At 35.9% G+C, this 14,513-nt stretch overlaps 1 protein-coding gene across 1 annotated transcript in view; it reads right to left on the reverse strand.

Moving 5' to 3' along the window:
• Positions 1 to 14,513, reverse strand: part of Drip (aquaporin homolog protein drip) — an 87,801-nt gene that overhangs the window by 55,197 nt on the left and 18,091 nt on the right. The window contains exon 5 of the mRNA XM_089098364.1: positions 14,129 to 14,257. Within this exon, the coding sequence (XP_088954490.1) occupies positions 14,129 to 14,257 (129 nt within the window). The remainder of the gene's footprint in view (positions 1 to 14,128; positions 14,258 to 14,513) is intronic.

The following is a 14,513-nucleotide window of genomic DNA, read 5'->3' on the forward strand; positions in this document are numbered from 1 at the left end:
GTCGCTAGCGAAAAAACCGTCTGGATGACTTGAAAATAAAAATTTTAAGAAAAAATGGCTCAAAAGTGTTTTAAAGGAGATGCGTGGATTGGCAGAAAGATTTCTTAGCATACCTATAGCGTGATGTTGGGGGTCAAGTGGCTAGCGAAACACCCATGTGGATGAATTGAAATAAAAATTTTAAAGAGAAACGGCTGAAAAGGGTTTTGGGGGCAAATGGTTGAGTGCAATAGGGATGTCTTAGCGTAGTCAAAGCGTGAGAGTGGGGGGTGAGTTGCTAGCGAAAAACCCGTGTGGCTGACTTGAAATAAAAATTTTTAACAAGAAATGGCTGAAAAGTGTTTTGGGGGAGATGGGTTGATTGGCAGAAGGATATCTTAGCGTAGTTATAGTGGGGGGGGGCGAGGTGCTAGCGAAAAACCCGTGTGGATGACTTGAAATAAAAAATTTTAACAAGAAATGGCTGAAAAGTTTTTTGGGGGAGATGGGTTGATTGGCAGAAAGATGTCTTAGCGTAGTTATAGTGGGGGGCGAGTTGCTACCGAAAACCCCGTATGGATGACTTGAAATGAAATTTTTTAACAAGAATTGGCTGAAAAGTGTTTTGGGGGAGATGGGTTGATTGGCAGAAGCATGTCTTAGCGTAGTTGTAGTGGGGGGGGGGGGCGAGTTGCTAGCGAAAAACCCGTGTGGATGACTTGAAATAAAATGTTTAACGAGAAAGGGCTGAAAAGTGTTTCGGGGGAGATTGGTTGATTGGCAGAAGGATGTCTTAGCATAGTTATAGTGTTATAGTGGGGGGCGAGTATCTAGCAAAAAAACCGTGTGGATGACTTGAAATAAAAATTTTTAACAAGAAATGGCTGAAAAGTGTTTTGGGGGAGATGGATTGATTGGCAGAAGGATGTCTTAGCGTAGTTATAGTGGGGGGGGCGAGTTTCTAGCAAAAAACCCGTTTGGATGACTTGAAATAAAAAATTTAACGAGAAATGGCTGAAAAGTGTTTTGGGGGAGATGGGTTGATTGGAAGAAGGATGTCTTAGCATAGTTATAGTGTTATAGTGGGGGGCGAGTTGCTAGCGAAAAACCCGTGTGGATGACTTGAAATAAAAAATTTTAACAAGAAATGGCTGAAAAAATATTTTTGGTTCAAATGTGAAACTTTAGTCCAGTTATGGATCGAAAAATAAACTATTTCTGTAAAATCTGAGCTAATAAGGGTTTTTGACCGTAAACTCTAGTTTTTTGTAAGAAAATTATGGAAAATACAATTCGTTGGTTCATAGGTGAAACTTAAGTCCAGTTTTGGATCGAAAAATTAACTATTTCTTTAAAATCCGAGCTAATAAGGGTTTTTGACCGTAAACTCTAGTTTTTAGTAAGAAAATTATGGAAAATACAATTCTATGGTACAAATGTGAAACTTCAGTCTAGTTATGGATCGAAAAATAAACTATTTCTTTAAAATCTGACCTAATAAGGGTTTTTGAACGTAAACTTTTTTTTGTAAGAAAATTATGTAAAACAAAAGTCCATGGTTAATACCGTAAAATTAGGTTCATTTTTGGATCGAAAAATAAAACTTTAGCTAAAAAATCTAATATAGAAAGGGTTTTTGACCGTAAACTCTATCCTTTTTTTAAAAAACTATTGAAAATACACTTCGTTATATTAAATAAGAAACTTAAGTCTTTTTTTGGATCGAAAATATACTATTTCTATAAAATCTGAGCCAATAAGGGTTTTTGATCTTAAACTCTAGTTTTTTGTAAGAAAATTATGGAAAATACAATTCTCTGATTTAAATGTGAAACTTAAGTCCAGTTATGGATCGAAAAATAAACTATTTCTGTAATATCTGACCTAATAAGGGTTTTTGATCGTAAACTCTAGTTTTTTTTTGTAAGAAAATTATGGAAAATACAATTCTGTGGTTCAAATGTGAAACTTAAGTCTATTTTTAGATCGAAAAATAAAACTATTTCCGTAAAATCTGAGCTAATAGGGGTTTTTGACCGTAAACTCTAGCTTTTTGTAAGAAAATTGTGGAAAATACAATTCTCAGGTTCAAATGTGAAACTTTGGTCCATTTTGGATCGAAAACTAAAAGTATTCCCGTAAAATCTAAGCTAATAAGGGTTTTTGACCGTAAACTCTAGTCTTTTGTAAGAAAATTATGGAGAATACAATTTGTTGGCTCATAGGTGAAACTTAAGTCCAGTTAATTATCGCAAAATAAACTATTTCTGTAAAATATGAGCTAATAAGGGTTTTTGACCGTAAACTATAGTTTTTTGTAAGGAAATTATGGAAAAATACGATTCTCTGCTTCAAATGAGAAACTTAAGTCCAGTTATGGATCGAAAAATAAACTATTTCTGTAAAATATGAGCTAATAAGGGTTTTTGACCGTAAACTCTAGTTTTTTGTAAGAAAATTATGGAAAATACAATTCTCTGGTTCAAATGTGAAACTTAAGTCCATTTTTGGATCGAAAAATAAAACTATTTCTGTAAAATCTGAGCTAATAAGGGTTTTTGACCGTAAACTCTAGTTTTTTTTGTAAGATAATTATGGAAAATACAATTCTCTGGTTCAAATGTGAAACTTAAGTCCAGTTATGGATACTCATAATGATGAGGACTGATGGTTCTAATTCAATTCAACTCTTATGTTGGTGGTTATGCGAGATTGAGATCTCCAGAGATGATTGCACTCAAAGAGAATGCCAACATAAAAATAATCGTTGATGATAGAGGACAACTGCTTGCTACTGTTGCAGGTAACACATTACCTACTGATACATCCAATCGTCACCTTTCGGGTATTAGCATTCAACGGAAGGTCAATAAAAGAAAGGCCTACTCTTCTACTAACATCGTAAACCATATCTTGTCTACGTGCCGAAACTGTTACCTGTGTAAAAATAATGTGATAATAGACAGTGAAATTGTCAGAAAAATAAAAAGGGCATTGTCATAAAATATCACTATGGAATATAAAGATGAATCGATGAAAATCAAAGTCCCAGCAAACGTTACTGCCATTGATCAAACAGTCAATTAATCAAATAATACCAAAGACGAAAAGCATATTGAGCCTGTTGATGACACACCAGAAAAAAATGTGTATGACTCAAAATGGAATAATGATTATTCTACTGGTTACGAACTAAGAGAAGACAATAGCTACAATATCAAGAGAGAACATGGTGAACTATTTTATGGAACAGATTCAAAATTTCCAAAGTTAATCATTGATATTAATAATGTATCATAATATATTTTGTATTAATATTCTACATAGCATTATTTCATTAAAAATTTTACATTGTTATGTGTTCATTATTTTTAGAGTAAGCTAGTATATCAAACGTTTAGAATGTCTATTAAAACATCGGAGATGTAAGAAAAGGAATTTGCATACATCTATTGTCAGACACATGGGATAACATTGACAAAATCTAGGTATCAGAATGAATAAATTTTTTATTAACATCCATTGTCGGATATGTCATTATGTCATTATGAAAAAATTGTAAGTAAGTAAGTAAGTAACAAACTCTTTCTTGAATTCACCTCTTGGATACACAATACAGAAATTTTATTCAGGAAATTAGGAAAAAAAATAGAAATTCGTTCATTTTTATAGAAACTGGAATAGTTTCACAGGAAGTATCTTTCAGCGTGTTTTAAGTTTAAAAGAAAAGCATTGAATGGAAACTTATTTTGATTTTGATGTTGGATAAAAATTTAGTCATTTTTATAAAAACTGCAATAGTTTCACGGGAAGTATCTTTCAGCGTGTTTTAAGTTTAAAAGAAAAATATTGAATGGAAACTCATTTTGATTTTGATGTTGGGTAAAAATTTAGTCATTTTTATAGAAACTGCAATAGTTTCACAAGAACTATCTTTCAACGTGTTTTAAGTTTAAATGAAAAGTATTCAATGAAAATTAAATTTGATTTTGATGTTGGATAAAAATCCATCTATTCTTATAGAAACTGCAATAGTTTCACGGAAAATATCTTCTGATTTAATATATGCAATAAACTAGCTAGTGTCGATAACAAGACAATTCTTTTTTTCTCTTTTTATCACAAACAATTTTCAATGTGTGCAAGGCAGAGCAATTTCTTCATAAATTCCCCTATTTAATGCCCCCTCCGGCCCGCCCCGCCCCCGGCCCGCCACAGCGGGCCCTGTGGCGCTTCCCGGCCCGCTGCAAAGGGCCCCGCGGCGCTTCCTGGCCGCCGCAGTGGGTCCCACGGCGCTTCCCGGCCGCCGCAGGGGACCCCGCGGTGCTTCCACCGGGAAGTGGAATTTATTAAGAAATTGCTCTGCCTTGCACCCATTGAAAATTGTTTGTGATATAAAGAGAAAAAAAGAATTGTTCGGTTATCGACACTAGCTAGTTTATTGCATGAACTAAATCAGAAGATGTTTTCCGTGAAACTATTGCAGTTTCTATAAGAATAGATGGAAGCTAAGACATCCTTCTGCCAATCAACCCATCTCCCCCAAAACACTTTTCAGCCATTTCTCGTTAAAAATTTTATTTCAAGTCATCCCAACGGGTTTTTCACAATCAACTCGCCCCCCCACTAGAACTACGCTAAGACATTCTTCTGCCAATCAACCCATCTCCCCCAAAACACTTTTCAGCCATTTCTCTTTAAAAAATTTTATTTCAAGTCATCCACACTAGGTTTTCTGTAGGAAATCGCCCCCCACTAATACTATACTAAGACATCCTTCTGCCAATCAACCCATCTCCCCCAAAACACTTTTCAGCCATTTCTTGTTAATTTTTTTTATTTCAAGTCATCCACACGGGTTTTTCGCTAGCAACTCGCCCACCCCCCCCCCACTATAACTACGCTAAGACATCCTTCTGTCAATCAACCCATCTCCCCCAAAACACTTTTCAGCCATTTCTTGTTAAAAACTTTTATTTCAAGTCATCCACACGGGTTTTTCGCTAGCAACTCACCCCCCACTATCACACTATAAGTACGATACGACATCCTTCTGCCAATCAACCCATCTCCCCCAAAACCCTTTTCAGCCCTTTCTCGTTAAAAATTTTATTTCAAGTCATCCACACGGGTTTTTCGCTAGCAACTCGACCCCAACTATCACGCTATAACTACGCTAAGACATCCTTCTGCCAATCAACCCATCTCCCACAAAACACTTTTCAGCCATTTTTGTTAAAAATTTTATTTTCAAGTCATCCACACGGGTTTTTCGCTAGCCACTCGCCCCCCACTATCACACTATAACTATGCTAAGACATCCTTCTGCCAATCAACCCATCTCCCCCCCAAACACTTTTCAGCCATTTCTCGTTAAAAAATTTATTTCAAGTCATCCACACGGGTTTTTCGTTAGCAACTCACCCCCACTATAACTACGCTAAGACATCCTTCTGCCAATCAACCCATCTCCCCCATAGTACTTTTCAGCCATTTCTTGTTAAAAATCTTTATTTTAAGTCATCCACACGGGTTTTTCGCTAGCAACTCGCCCCCCCCCCTTTAGCACTATAACTATGCTAAAAAATCCTTCTGCCAATCAACCCATTTCACCCAAAACACTTTTCAGCCATTTATTGTTAAAAATTTTATTTCAAGTCATCCACACGGGTTTTTCGCTTGCAACTTGCCCCCCCCCCCCCACTATAACTACGCTAAGACATCCTTCTGCCAATCAATCCATCTCTCCCCCAAAACACTTTTCAGCCATTTCTTGTTAATATTTTTTATTTCAAGTCATCCACATGGGTTTTTCGCTAGCAACTCGCCCCCCCACTATAACACCATAACTATGCTAAGACATCCTTCTGCCAATCAACCCATCTCCCCCAAAACACTTTTCAGCCATTTGTCGTTAAAAATTTTATTTCAAGTCATCCATACGGGTTTTTCGGTAGCAACTCGCCCCCCCCCACTATAACTACGCTAAGACATCCTTCTGCCAATCAGCCCATCTCCCCCAAAACACTTTTCAGCCATTTCTTGTTAAAAAAAATTTATTTCAAGTCACCCACACGGGTTTTTCGCTAGCAACTCGCCCCCCACTATAACTACGCTCAGACATACTTCTGCCAATCAACCCATCTCCCCCAAAACACTTTTCAGCCATTTCTTGTTAAAAATTTTTATTTCAAGTCATCCACACGGGTTTTTCGCTATCAACTCGCCCCCCACTATAACTACGCAAAGACATACTTCTGCCAATCAACCCATCTCCCCCAAAACACTTTTCAGCCATTTCTGGTTAAAATTTTTTATTTCAAGTCATCCACAAGGGTTCTTCGCTAGCAACTCCCCCCCCCCACTATAACTACGCTAAGACATCTTTCTGTCAATCAACCCATCTCCCCCAAAACACTATTCAGCCATTTCTTGTTAAATTTTTTTATTTCAAGTCATCCACACGAGTTTTTCGCTAGCAACTCGCCCCCCACTATCACGCTATAAGTACGTTAAGACATCCTTCTGCCAATCAACCCATCTCCCCCAAAACACTTTTCAGCCATTTTTCGTTAAAATTTTTATTTTCAAGTCATCCACACGGGTTTTTCGCTAGCGACTCGCCCCCCACTATCACACTCTAAGTACGCTAAGACATCCTTCTGGCAATCAACCCATCTCCCCCAAAACACTTTTCAGCCGTTTCTCGTTAAAAATTTTATTTAAATTTATCCACACGGGTTTTTCACTAGCAACTCGACCCCCACTATAACTACGCTAAGACATCCTTCTGTCAATCTACCCATCTCCCCCCAAAACACTTTTCAGCCATTTCTTGTTAAAAATTTTTATTTCAAGTCATCCACACGGGTTTTTTGGCAACTCGCCCCCAACTATCACACTATAACTGTGCTAAGACATCCTTCTGCCAATCAACCCATCTCCCCCAAAACACTTTTCACCCATTTCTCGTTAAATATTTTATTTCACGTCATTCACCTGGGTTTGTCACTAGCAACTCACCCCCCATTTTAACTACGCTAAGACATCCTTCTGTCAATCAACCCATCTCCCCCAAAACACTTTTCATCCATTTCTTGTTAAAATTTTTTATTTCAAGTCATCCACAAGGGTTCTTCGCTAGCAACTCGCCCCCCCCACTATAACTACGCTAAGACATCTTTCTGTCAATCAACCCATCTCCCCCAAAACACTTTTCAGCCATTTCTTGTTAAAACTTTTTATTTCAAGTCATCCTTACGGGTTTTTCACTAGCAACTCGCCCCCTACTATAACACTATAACTATGCTAAGACATCCTTCTGCCAATCAATCCATCTCCCCCAAAAAACTTTTCAGCCATTTCTGGTTAAAATATTTTATTTCAAGTCATCCACACGGGTTTTTTAGCTTCTCGCCCCCAACTATCACACTATAACTGCGCTAAGACATCCTTCTGCCAATTACCTCTTCTCCCACAAAACTCTTTTCAGCCATTTCTTGTTAAAATATTTTATTTCAAGTCATCCACACGGGTTTTTCGCAAGAAACTCGCCCCCCCCACTATCACTAAGCTACGACATCCTTCTGCCAATCAACACATCTCCCCCAAAACCCTTTTCAGCCATTTCCTGTTAAAATTTTTTATTTCAAGTCATCCACACGGGTTTTTCGCTAGCAACTAGCCCCCCACTATAACTACGCTAATACATCCTTCTGCCAATCAACCCATCTCCCCCAAAACACTTTTCAGCCATTTGTCGTGAAATTTTTTTATTTCAAGTCATCCACACGGGTTTTTCGCTAGCAATTCGTCCCCCACTATAACTACGCTAAGACATCCTTCGGCCAATCAACCCATCTCCCCAAAATCACTTTTCAGCCATTTCCTTTTAAAAATTTTTATTTCCAGTCATCCACACGGTTTTTTCGCTAGCAACTCGCCCCCTACTATAACACTATAACTATCCTAAGACATCCTTCTGCCAATCAACCCATCTCCCCCAAAACACTTTTCAGCCATTTCTCGTTAAAATTTTTATTTCCAGTCATTGACATTGGGGTTTTGCTATAAACTCACCCTCAATTAAAGTTAACCTAAGACATACGTCCTTCCATCTCCCCATTACCCCCAAAACCTTGTTCAGCCCGTTAGGGGTAAAATTCTTCTTTTCACTTCTGTCACACGGTTTTTTCACTAGCAATTCGCCCCCCACTATAACTACGCTATGTCATCCTTCTGTCAATCTACCCATCTCCCTCAAAACACTTTTCAGCCATTTCTTGTTAAAAAATTTTATTTCAAGTCATCCACTCGGGTTTTTCGCTAGCAACTCGCCCCCCACTATCACACTATAAGTACTCTAAGACGCTTCGCTCCCATCACCCCACCACTTGTGCATTATACAGAACACATCGAAGAAGTAAAGCTATCCGTTATTAAAATTCTTTTCTTGCCATTTACATCTCTCTTAGTATCAACTTTTTAGCATAGTATAACGTTAAACTCTATTTTAAATTGACAACACTGTTCAAACACCACCCGTGTATTATACAGTACACATCGAAGAAGTAAAGCTAGGTCAAGTCATAAGACCCCCCCCCCTTTTTTTTCTCCACCTTCATACGATCCAATTCGCGAATATTATTTAGCTCTATTTTTCCCCTATTATTCAATTAATATCGTTCGTATAGTCCAATTCGCAAATGCTATCTACCGACACATTCATATCAAACTATTCTTGGCTAAAGGCAATTGTCCAAAAAAATCAGAAACCGCTCTTGATAGCACATACTTCAAAAAATGGAACAGTGGATAACGCATGGTTGATAGACAGCTTTTCCTACATAATCATTCCTAAATACGCAATTTGACAATCTCTAGTTTTCGATTAAAAAAAAAAACATTCAACCAATACTCTCAAATCATGTTGGACCACTTTATAGGATGCCAGCTTTTTTAAAATGTCCAAGTGAAGCTAAGATACACATTCTTGTACAGTTGATATAAATAACAAAAACCTAGTCTGGTTGTCTTATACAACTATGACCATACTCTCAAGACATGTTGGACCAGTTTATAGGTTGCCAGCTTTTTTCTTTTTTTTTTAATGTACACGTGAAGCTATGCTGCATATTCTTGCGAAGTTCCTTGTGCAATTGATATCAATAGCAAAAAAAAAAAAAAAAAAAAAAAAAACAGTATGATTGTTTTATACAACCTTGACTATTGTTTCAAACATGCTTGGGCACTTTATAGGTAAAGGTTTGCCAGCTTTTTTGCAATGTCCACGTGATACCACACTGTATATTCTTGTAGGCGTGAATGTACGGTTGAAACCTTTAACACTATTACTACTTTTATCTATATTTTTTTCATATATATAAGTTATAGTTTATCTATTTTTGGTTTATTTATAATAGTTTTAATTAAATAGTTGAGGTTTATGTAAATTGTTTAGTTAATAGGTAAGTAGTTACATGGACTTTCGCACGATCGCAAACCTTCATAGGTTTTCTCCAGCGTGAAAGTGTTGTTTAATTTATTTATTTGTTTGTGAATTTGGATTAATAATAAACTTATGAACTTATGTGGGGGTAAAGCATAGCATATATTAAATCCGTAACCTAATCTAACCTAACCTAGCTACGTTTTAGTCCCTCTAAACCCCAAAAAACTAAAGTTTAAATCTTTATCACGGATTGAGCAATATCTCACTATGCAGCGGAAACCTGTTTATCAATAGCAGCTTTGAGATTTTGATGCGGTCTTTCTTTCGTATGTCCTGGATTTTAGCACAGTACCCAGCAAAAATACTTAGCCTGACAGTTAAATAGCAGTTCCAAAAATTTATATTAATGTTATGGAATTAAAAAAAACTAGGCTAGAAAATAAGAGGGATTTAATTGAAATTAAATCCCTCTTATTCTCTAGCCGCCTCTAATAAATGTTGCGACATATTTTATTGCCAGTAAACAATAAAAACGATGCTAATTTCCCACTTTTCGTGCCTTGAGATAAAAATAGCGTTAATTTTTTTTTTTTTTTTTTTTTTTTTGACAAGCAACACAAATTAGGTAAACACGGCCAACAAATAATCGCTGTCACACTTCTATACGAACGTATCTTCAAAAAATCATTTCTGATTGTCAATCAAATAAAGAACGATTTTCTTTTTCACATAAAAGTAGTGACATTAAAATTTAAAATAAACAGAAATAATATCGTATCTGAGGCGGGCTTCCCCTCTTCAGTCCCCCAAACTTGTTATGGTAAAGTTTTAGAGTGCTTTGAAAATGATTCTTATTTGAAACAACCCTTGTGTTTCAAAGAGTTTGTGGTAACAAACTGTAAGTAAGGAGCGACGCGGCTCACTAGTAACCAAAACTCTAAAAAAGGGAATTTTCATATTAACAGATATGTAAAAAGAATCGGTGTATTATGTTGATTCCAAATATATAAAACTCATTATGTTTAGTGTTACCCACGAAAAGCTATGATCCTGAGAAAATTAGCCTGATTTCCAAAAAAGGTAGGAAACACCCCTAAAAGTCTATGAATCTTAATGACAATCATACCATCTGGCTCAGCGTACCCGAGAACCCTATTATAGAGTTTTCAAGCTCCCATCTACAAAAACGTGGAATTTTGAATATTTGACAGAATTAAGATAAGGGATTCGTCTTTATTTTTATTTTTTTTCAGAAATAATCGCATTAAAGTAACAGTCCTAGAACATCGGGAAAAGGCTCATTCGAACGGAAGTTAAAACTTCTAGCGCCCTTTATAAGTGACCAAACAGATTGAAGGTTAATTAGCCACCCTCCCACGCCGTTTTTCTACCCAAAATCTCCCGATCAAAACTTTGAGAGAGCCATTTTGTTCAGCATAGTTAAAAAGTCCCAAAAATATACCTTTGGAGAAAAACATAACTCACCCCAGCCCCTGTGGATAGGTCCTTCAGTTATAAAATTTGCCCCTTCTTTACGTATAGTATTTGTTATTGGGAAGTATATACACATTTTTAGGGGGGGGGGGGGTGTGATTGGAGTGGGTTTCCTTGTGGACAATTTTCCGTCTGGAGGGAAATTACCAGGGGTGAATTTTCCAGGGGAAATTTTACACTGTGGGAACTTGACGGAATTCCTATACGAAATTGTTTGTATTTATTTTACTTTCTCTTTGTCAACTCAATTTTACAAGTGGAGATATTCCGGGGGAATTGCCCAGGGGAAACTTTCAGCGTTTTAGAACTTCTGGGAAATGATTTCCGGAGTAATTAAAAAACGATTAGAACTTTAAGTCTTTTCAAAAGAAAGTATGCTAAGGAGAATTTTTGAGGACGAATCTTCTACAAGAAATTTTACGGAGAAGAAGGCAGGGGTGGATCTAGGATTTTTTTTAGGAGGGGGGGGGGGTGCAAAATAGGCTGATCCAATAAACTTGCGTTAGGATCAAGTTTAATTAACGTAAACTTGCGTAAATTAAGTAAATTAAACAATTTTAGACTACGTCAGGGGGGCACGCGCCCCCCTCGCATCCCCTCTGGATCCGCCACTGGGAGAAGGACTTGCAGGAATTTAACGGGGGGGATTTATTTTGCATGTGAAGAGCTTTCCACACAGGAGTTCCCACAAAAGGAGGGAATATTTTTTTTTTGGGGGGGGGGATCCAAATTTACCTGCATTATTTGAAAAACGTTCAGAAGAAAAACAGTTTTTTTTCAACTGAAAATAAGGGGCAACATTAAAACTCAAAACGAACAGGAATTATTCAGCATATGAAGAGGCACCCCCCTATATATCTTGCTCTTTACGCTAAAGTTAGACTGTCTGTCCCATTTTTATAAGAACGACTCCTGAAACACAAGGGCCGTTTAATTAGAATAGGAAACTTTTTTAAAAGTGCTAAAAACTTTAGCATGAACAGTACGGTATTGAAGATGGATCAACGTCTTAATGTGCCGTATAATTTCTGTTCGTTTTGAGCATTAATGTTGCCCCTTACTTTCAGTAAAAAAAAAAAAATTTATATTAACCTCTTAAAGAACTTGGGAAAACTTCCGTCATAAAGAGTGGGCGGTTGAGGAGAGGGCAACCCCCTCGTACATGGGCTAATTTCTCTTCATTTTATGTTTTAATGTCACTCTTTTTCTTTCATATCGAGCGACTTTTTTATATTTCATTACTTTTAGTTTTTAGTACCATAACCAATGTTGCCCTAAACGCCAAGAGGGGTACCACTCCTTCAAAAATGACTCGTTAAATTAATTTTGAGAATTGAAGGCTGGAGTTTTGTTGGAATTGGGTAAATCCTGCACTTTTTCGTGATTATTTTAGTAACAATAGGTCTTCTCATCATTATGGAACGCATCATGCTAGTGATTTTATTATCTCACATCGAAGTAGAACCAGGACTGGCTTCCCTATTAGATTTCCAGGGTTTAGTGTGTAGAACTCTATTCCAGAGTATTCGGGCGACTGAGCACAAGGGCTTGATCAAAGGTAAGTTGAAAAAGTATTTGTTATGGCAAGATTCATAATTCGTTTTTTATTTGTTTTTATTATTACCATTTTGTTCATTATTTCTCACTATTACTGTGAGTTGATGAGAGATTGGTAATCTTTTATTGTTTTTTTTTTATCTCTTTGCATTTAGTTATTAATAGTTAGAATGTTAGTTATGCGTACTCGCTAAGTCGCAAATGCTTTTTGTACCTTTCTTGGGGCGGGCAGTGACAGTTTAGTTAAATTATCATTATTATTTTTTTTGGATGGGGGCGGGCACTGACAGTTTAGTTAAATTATCATTATTATTATTTTTTGGATGGGGGGGGGGTGTAAATAAAAGTGAACTGAACTGAATGTTTTGAAGAAAAAGCTCGTTTCGTGAATTTATTTTTCGAAACAAAGTATAATTGTCCAAAACTATTGTCAAACAGTTCGTGGTAACGAACTGTTACCATGCCCCACTCTTTACGCTAAAGTTTTTATTGTTTTATAAAGTAGAGTTGTTAAAAAGAGGCAATCTTTAGCGTAAAGAGCGGGGCGTTGAGGAAGGGACAGCCCCTTTCATATACGGAATAATTTCTGTTCGTTTTAAGTTTTAATGTCGCTCCTTACTTTCAGTTAAAAAAAACTTGTTCTTTTTATTTAATCTCCACAATAAGATGAGAGCTTTCGCTCCCTCAGCACTTAATACTGCATGCTACATTTTGTACACATAGCATGGAAACGTTTCACAAACTTTGGATGCAGAAACTGAGGAAGTTCCTAAAAGGCTCAGCAAAAGTGGCTCTGAAGCACAAGTACTACTCCCACAAAAAAGATTGTTAAATAGCGTCCAGATATATATATATATATATATATATATATATATATATATATATATATATATATATATATATATATATATATATATATATATATATATATATATATATATATATATATATATATATATATATATATATATATATATATATATATATATATATATATATATATATATATATATATATATATATATATATATATATATATATATATATATATATATATATATATATATATATATATATATATATATATATATATATATAATGATAATATTCTGCATATTAATACGTTTTGAAGTTGCATATATTTTAATCAAAACGTCTTTTTTTAGTTTCCGTTACTGTTGCCCAAGTCACTACACAGTTCGTTACCAGCATGAACTATTTGATGAGCCTACTGTAAATTTGCTGTCAAAAATATATGATGAGCAGTGAGTCGAAAAATTGTGACCTACATACTAGGCTTTCTAGTGATATAAAAAATAGTTTCCATTAAAGCTCTTTCTTATTACCGTTTCTAACTGGAACTCAAAGCTCAAATAGGTCAATAATCTCTGTCCGAATCACTCGAGGACTTTTTTGTATTTGTTCATCGGAGTTTTTTATAGTTTTTTTATAATTGATATTTCCTGTCATCACTGGGGAGACAAAAGTTTTTTGCATTGAATTTCTTTAGGTTGCTATCTGCTCATGATTTCCTGCGAATTTTCGCGTTTAGAATAAGTGTTCCATTGAAGCACAACATTCTTGTCTTCAGAATTTGCTATTAAAATTAGTTGATTTTGCTCTTAGACAGGGAAAACGGGGTATTACCTGAAAATGATACTTCTTAGTTTCAAATATCTCGTCATTTGCTGGTTCAGCATATAATTCTGCTCTGAAGAACTTCTCATAAACAAGACCTGCTACTATAGCTCCAAAAATCGGTCCAACCCAATATACCTGAAAATTAAGATGATATTCCGTATAAAAAAAATGAATCTAAATGTAATAAACACAAATATCCAACTTCTTGTTTATGAATATGTTGTTCCACTGGGTTCCCAAGGGAACCCAGTGGGTAGTCCAATGGTGACAGTCTGAATACAAGCGCCACCATTCGAGGTATACTACCCAATAGGAGAGGTAAGAGCTGGTCATTCTCTTATTAATTTATCAGTGATGGTATATATGCATAAAATTTTGCAATAAAGAAAGT

Source organism: Artemia sp. Qi Xiang Cuo, chromosome 12, assembly GCF_049724085.1.
Source record: "Artemia sp. Qi Xiang Cuo chromosome 12, ASM4972408v1, whole genome shotgun sequence".
Classification (NCBI taxonomy): domain Eukaryota; kingdom Metazoa; phylum Arthropoda; class Branchiopoda; order Anostraca; family Artemiidae; genus Artemia; species Artemia sp. Qi Xiang Cuo.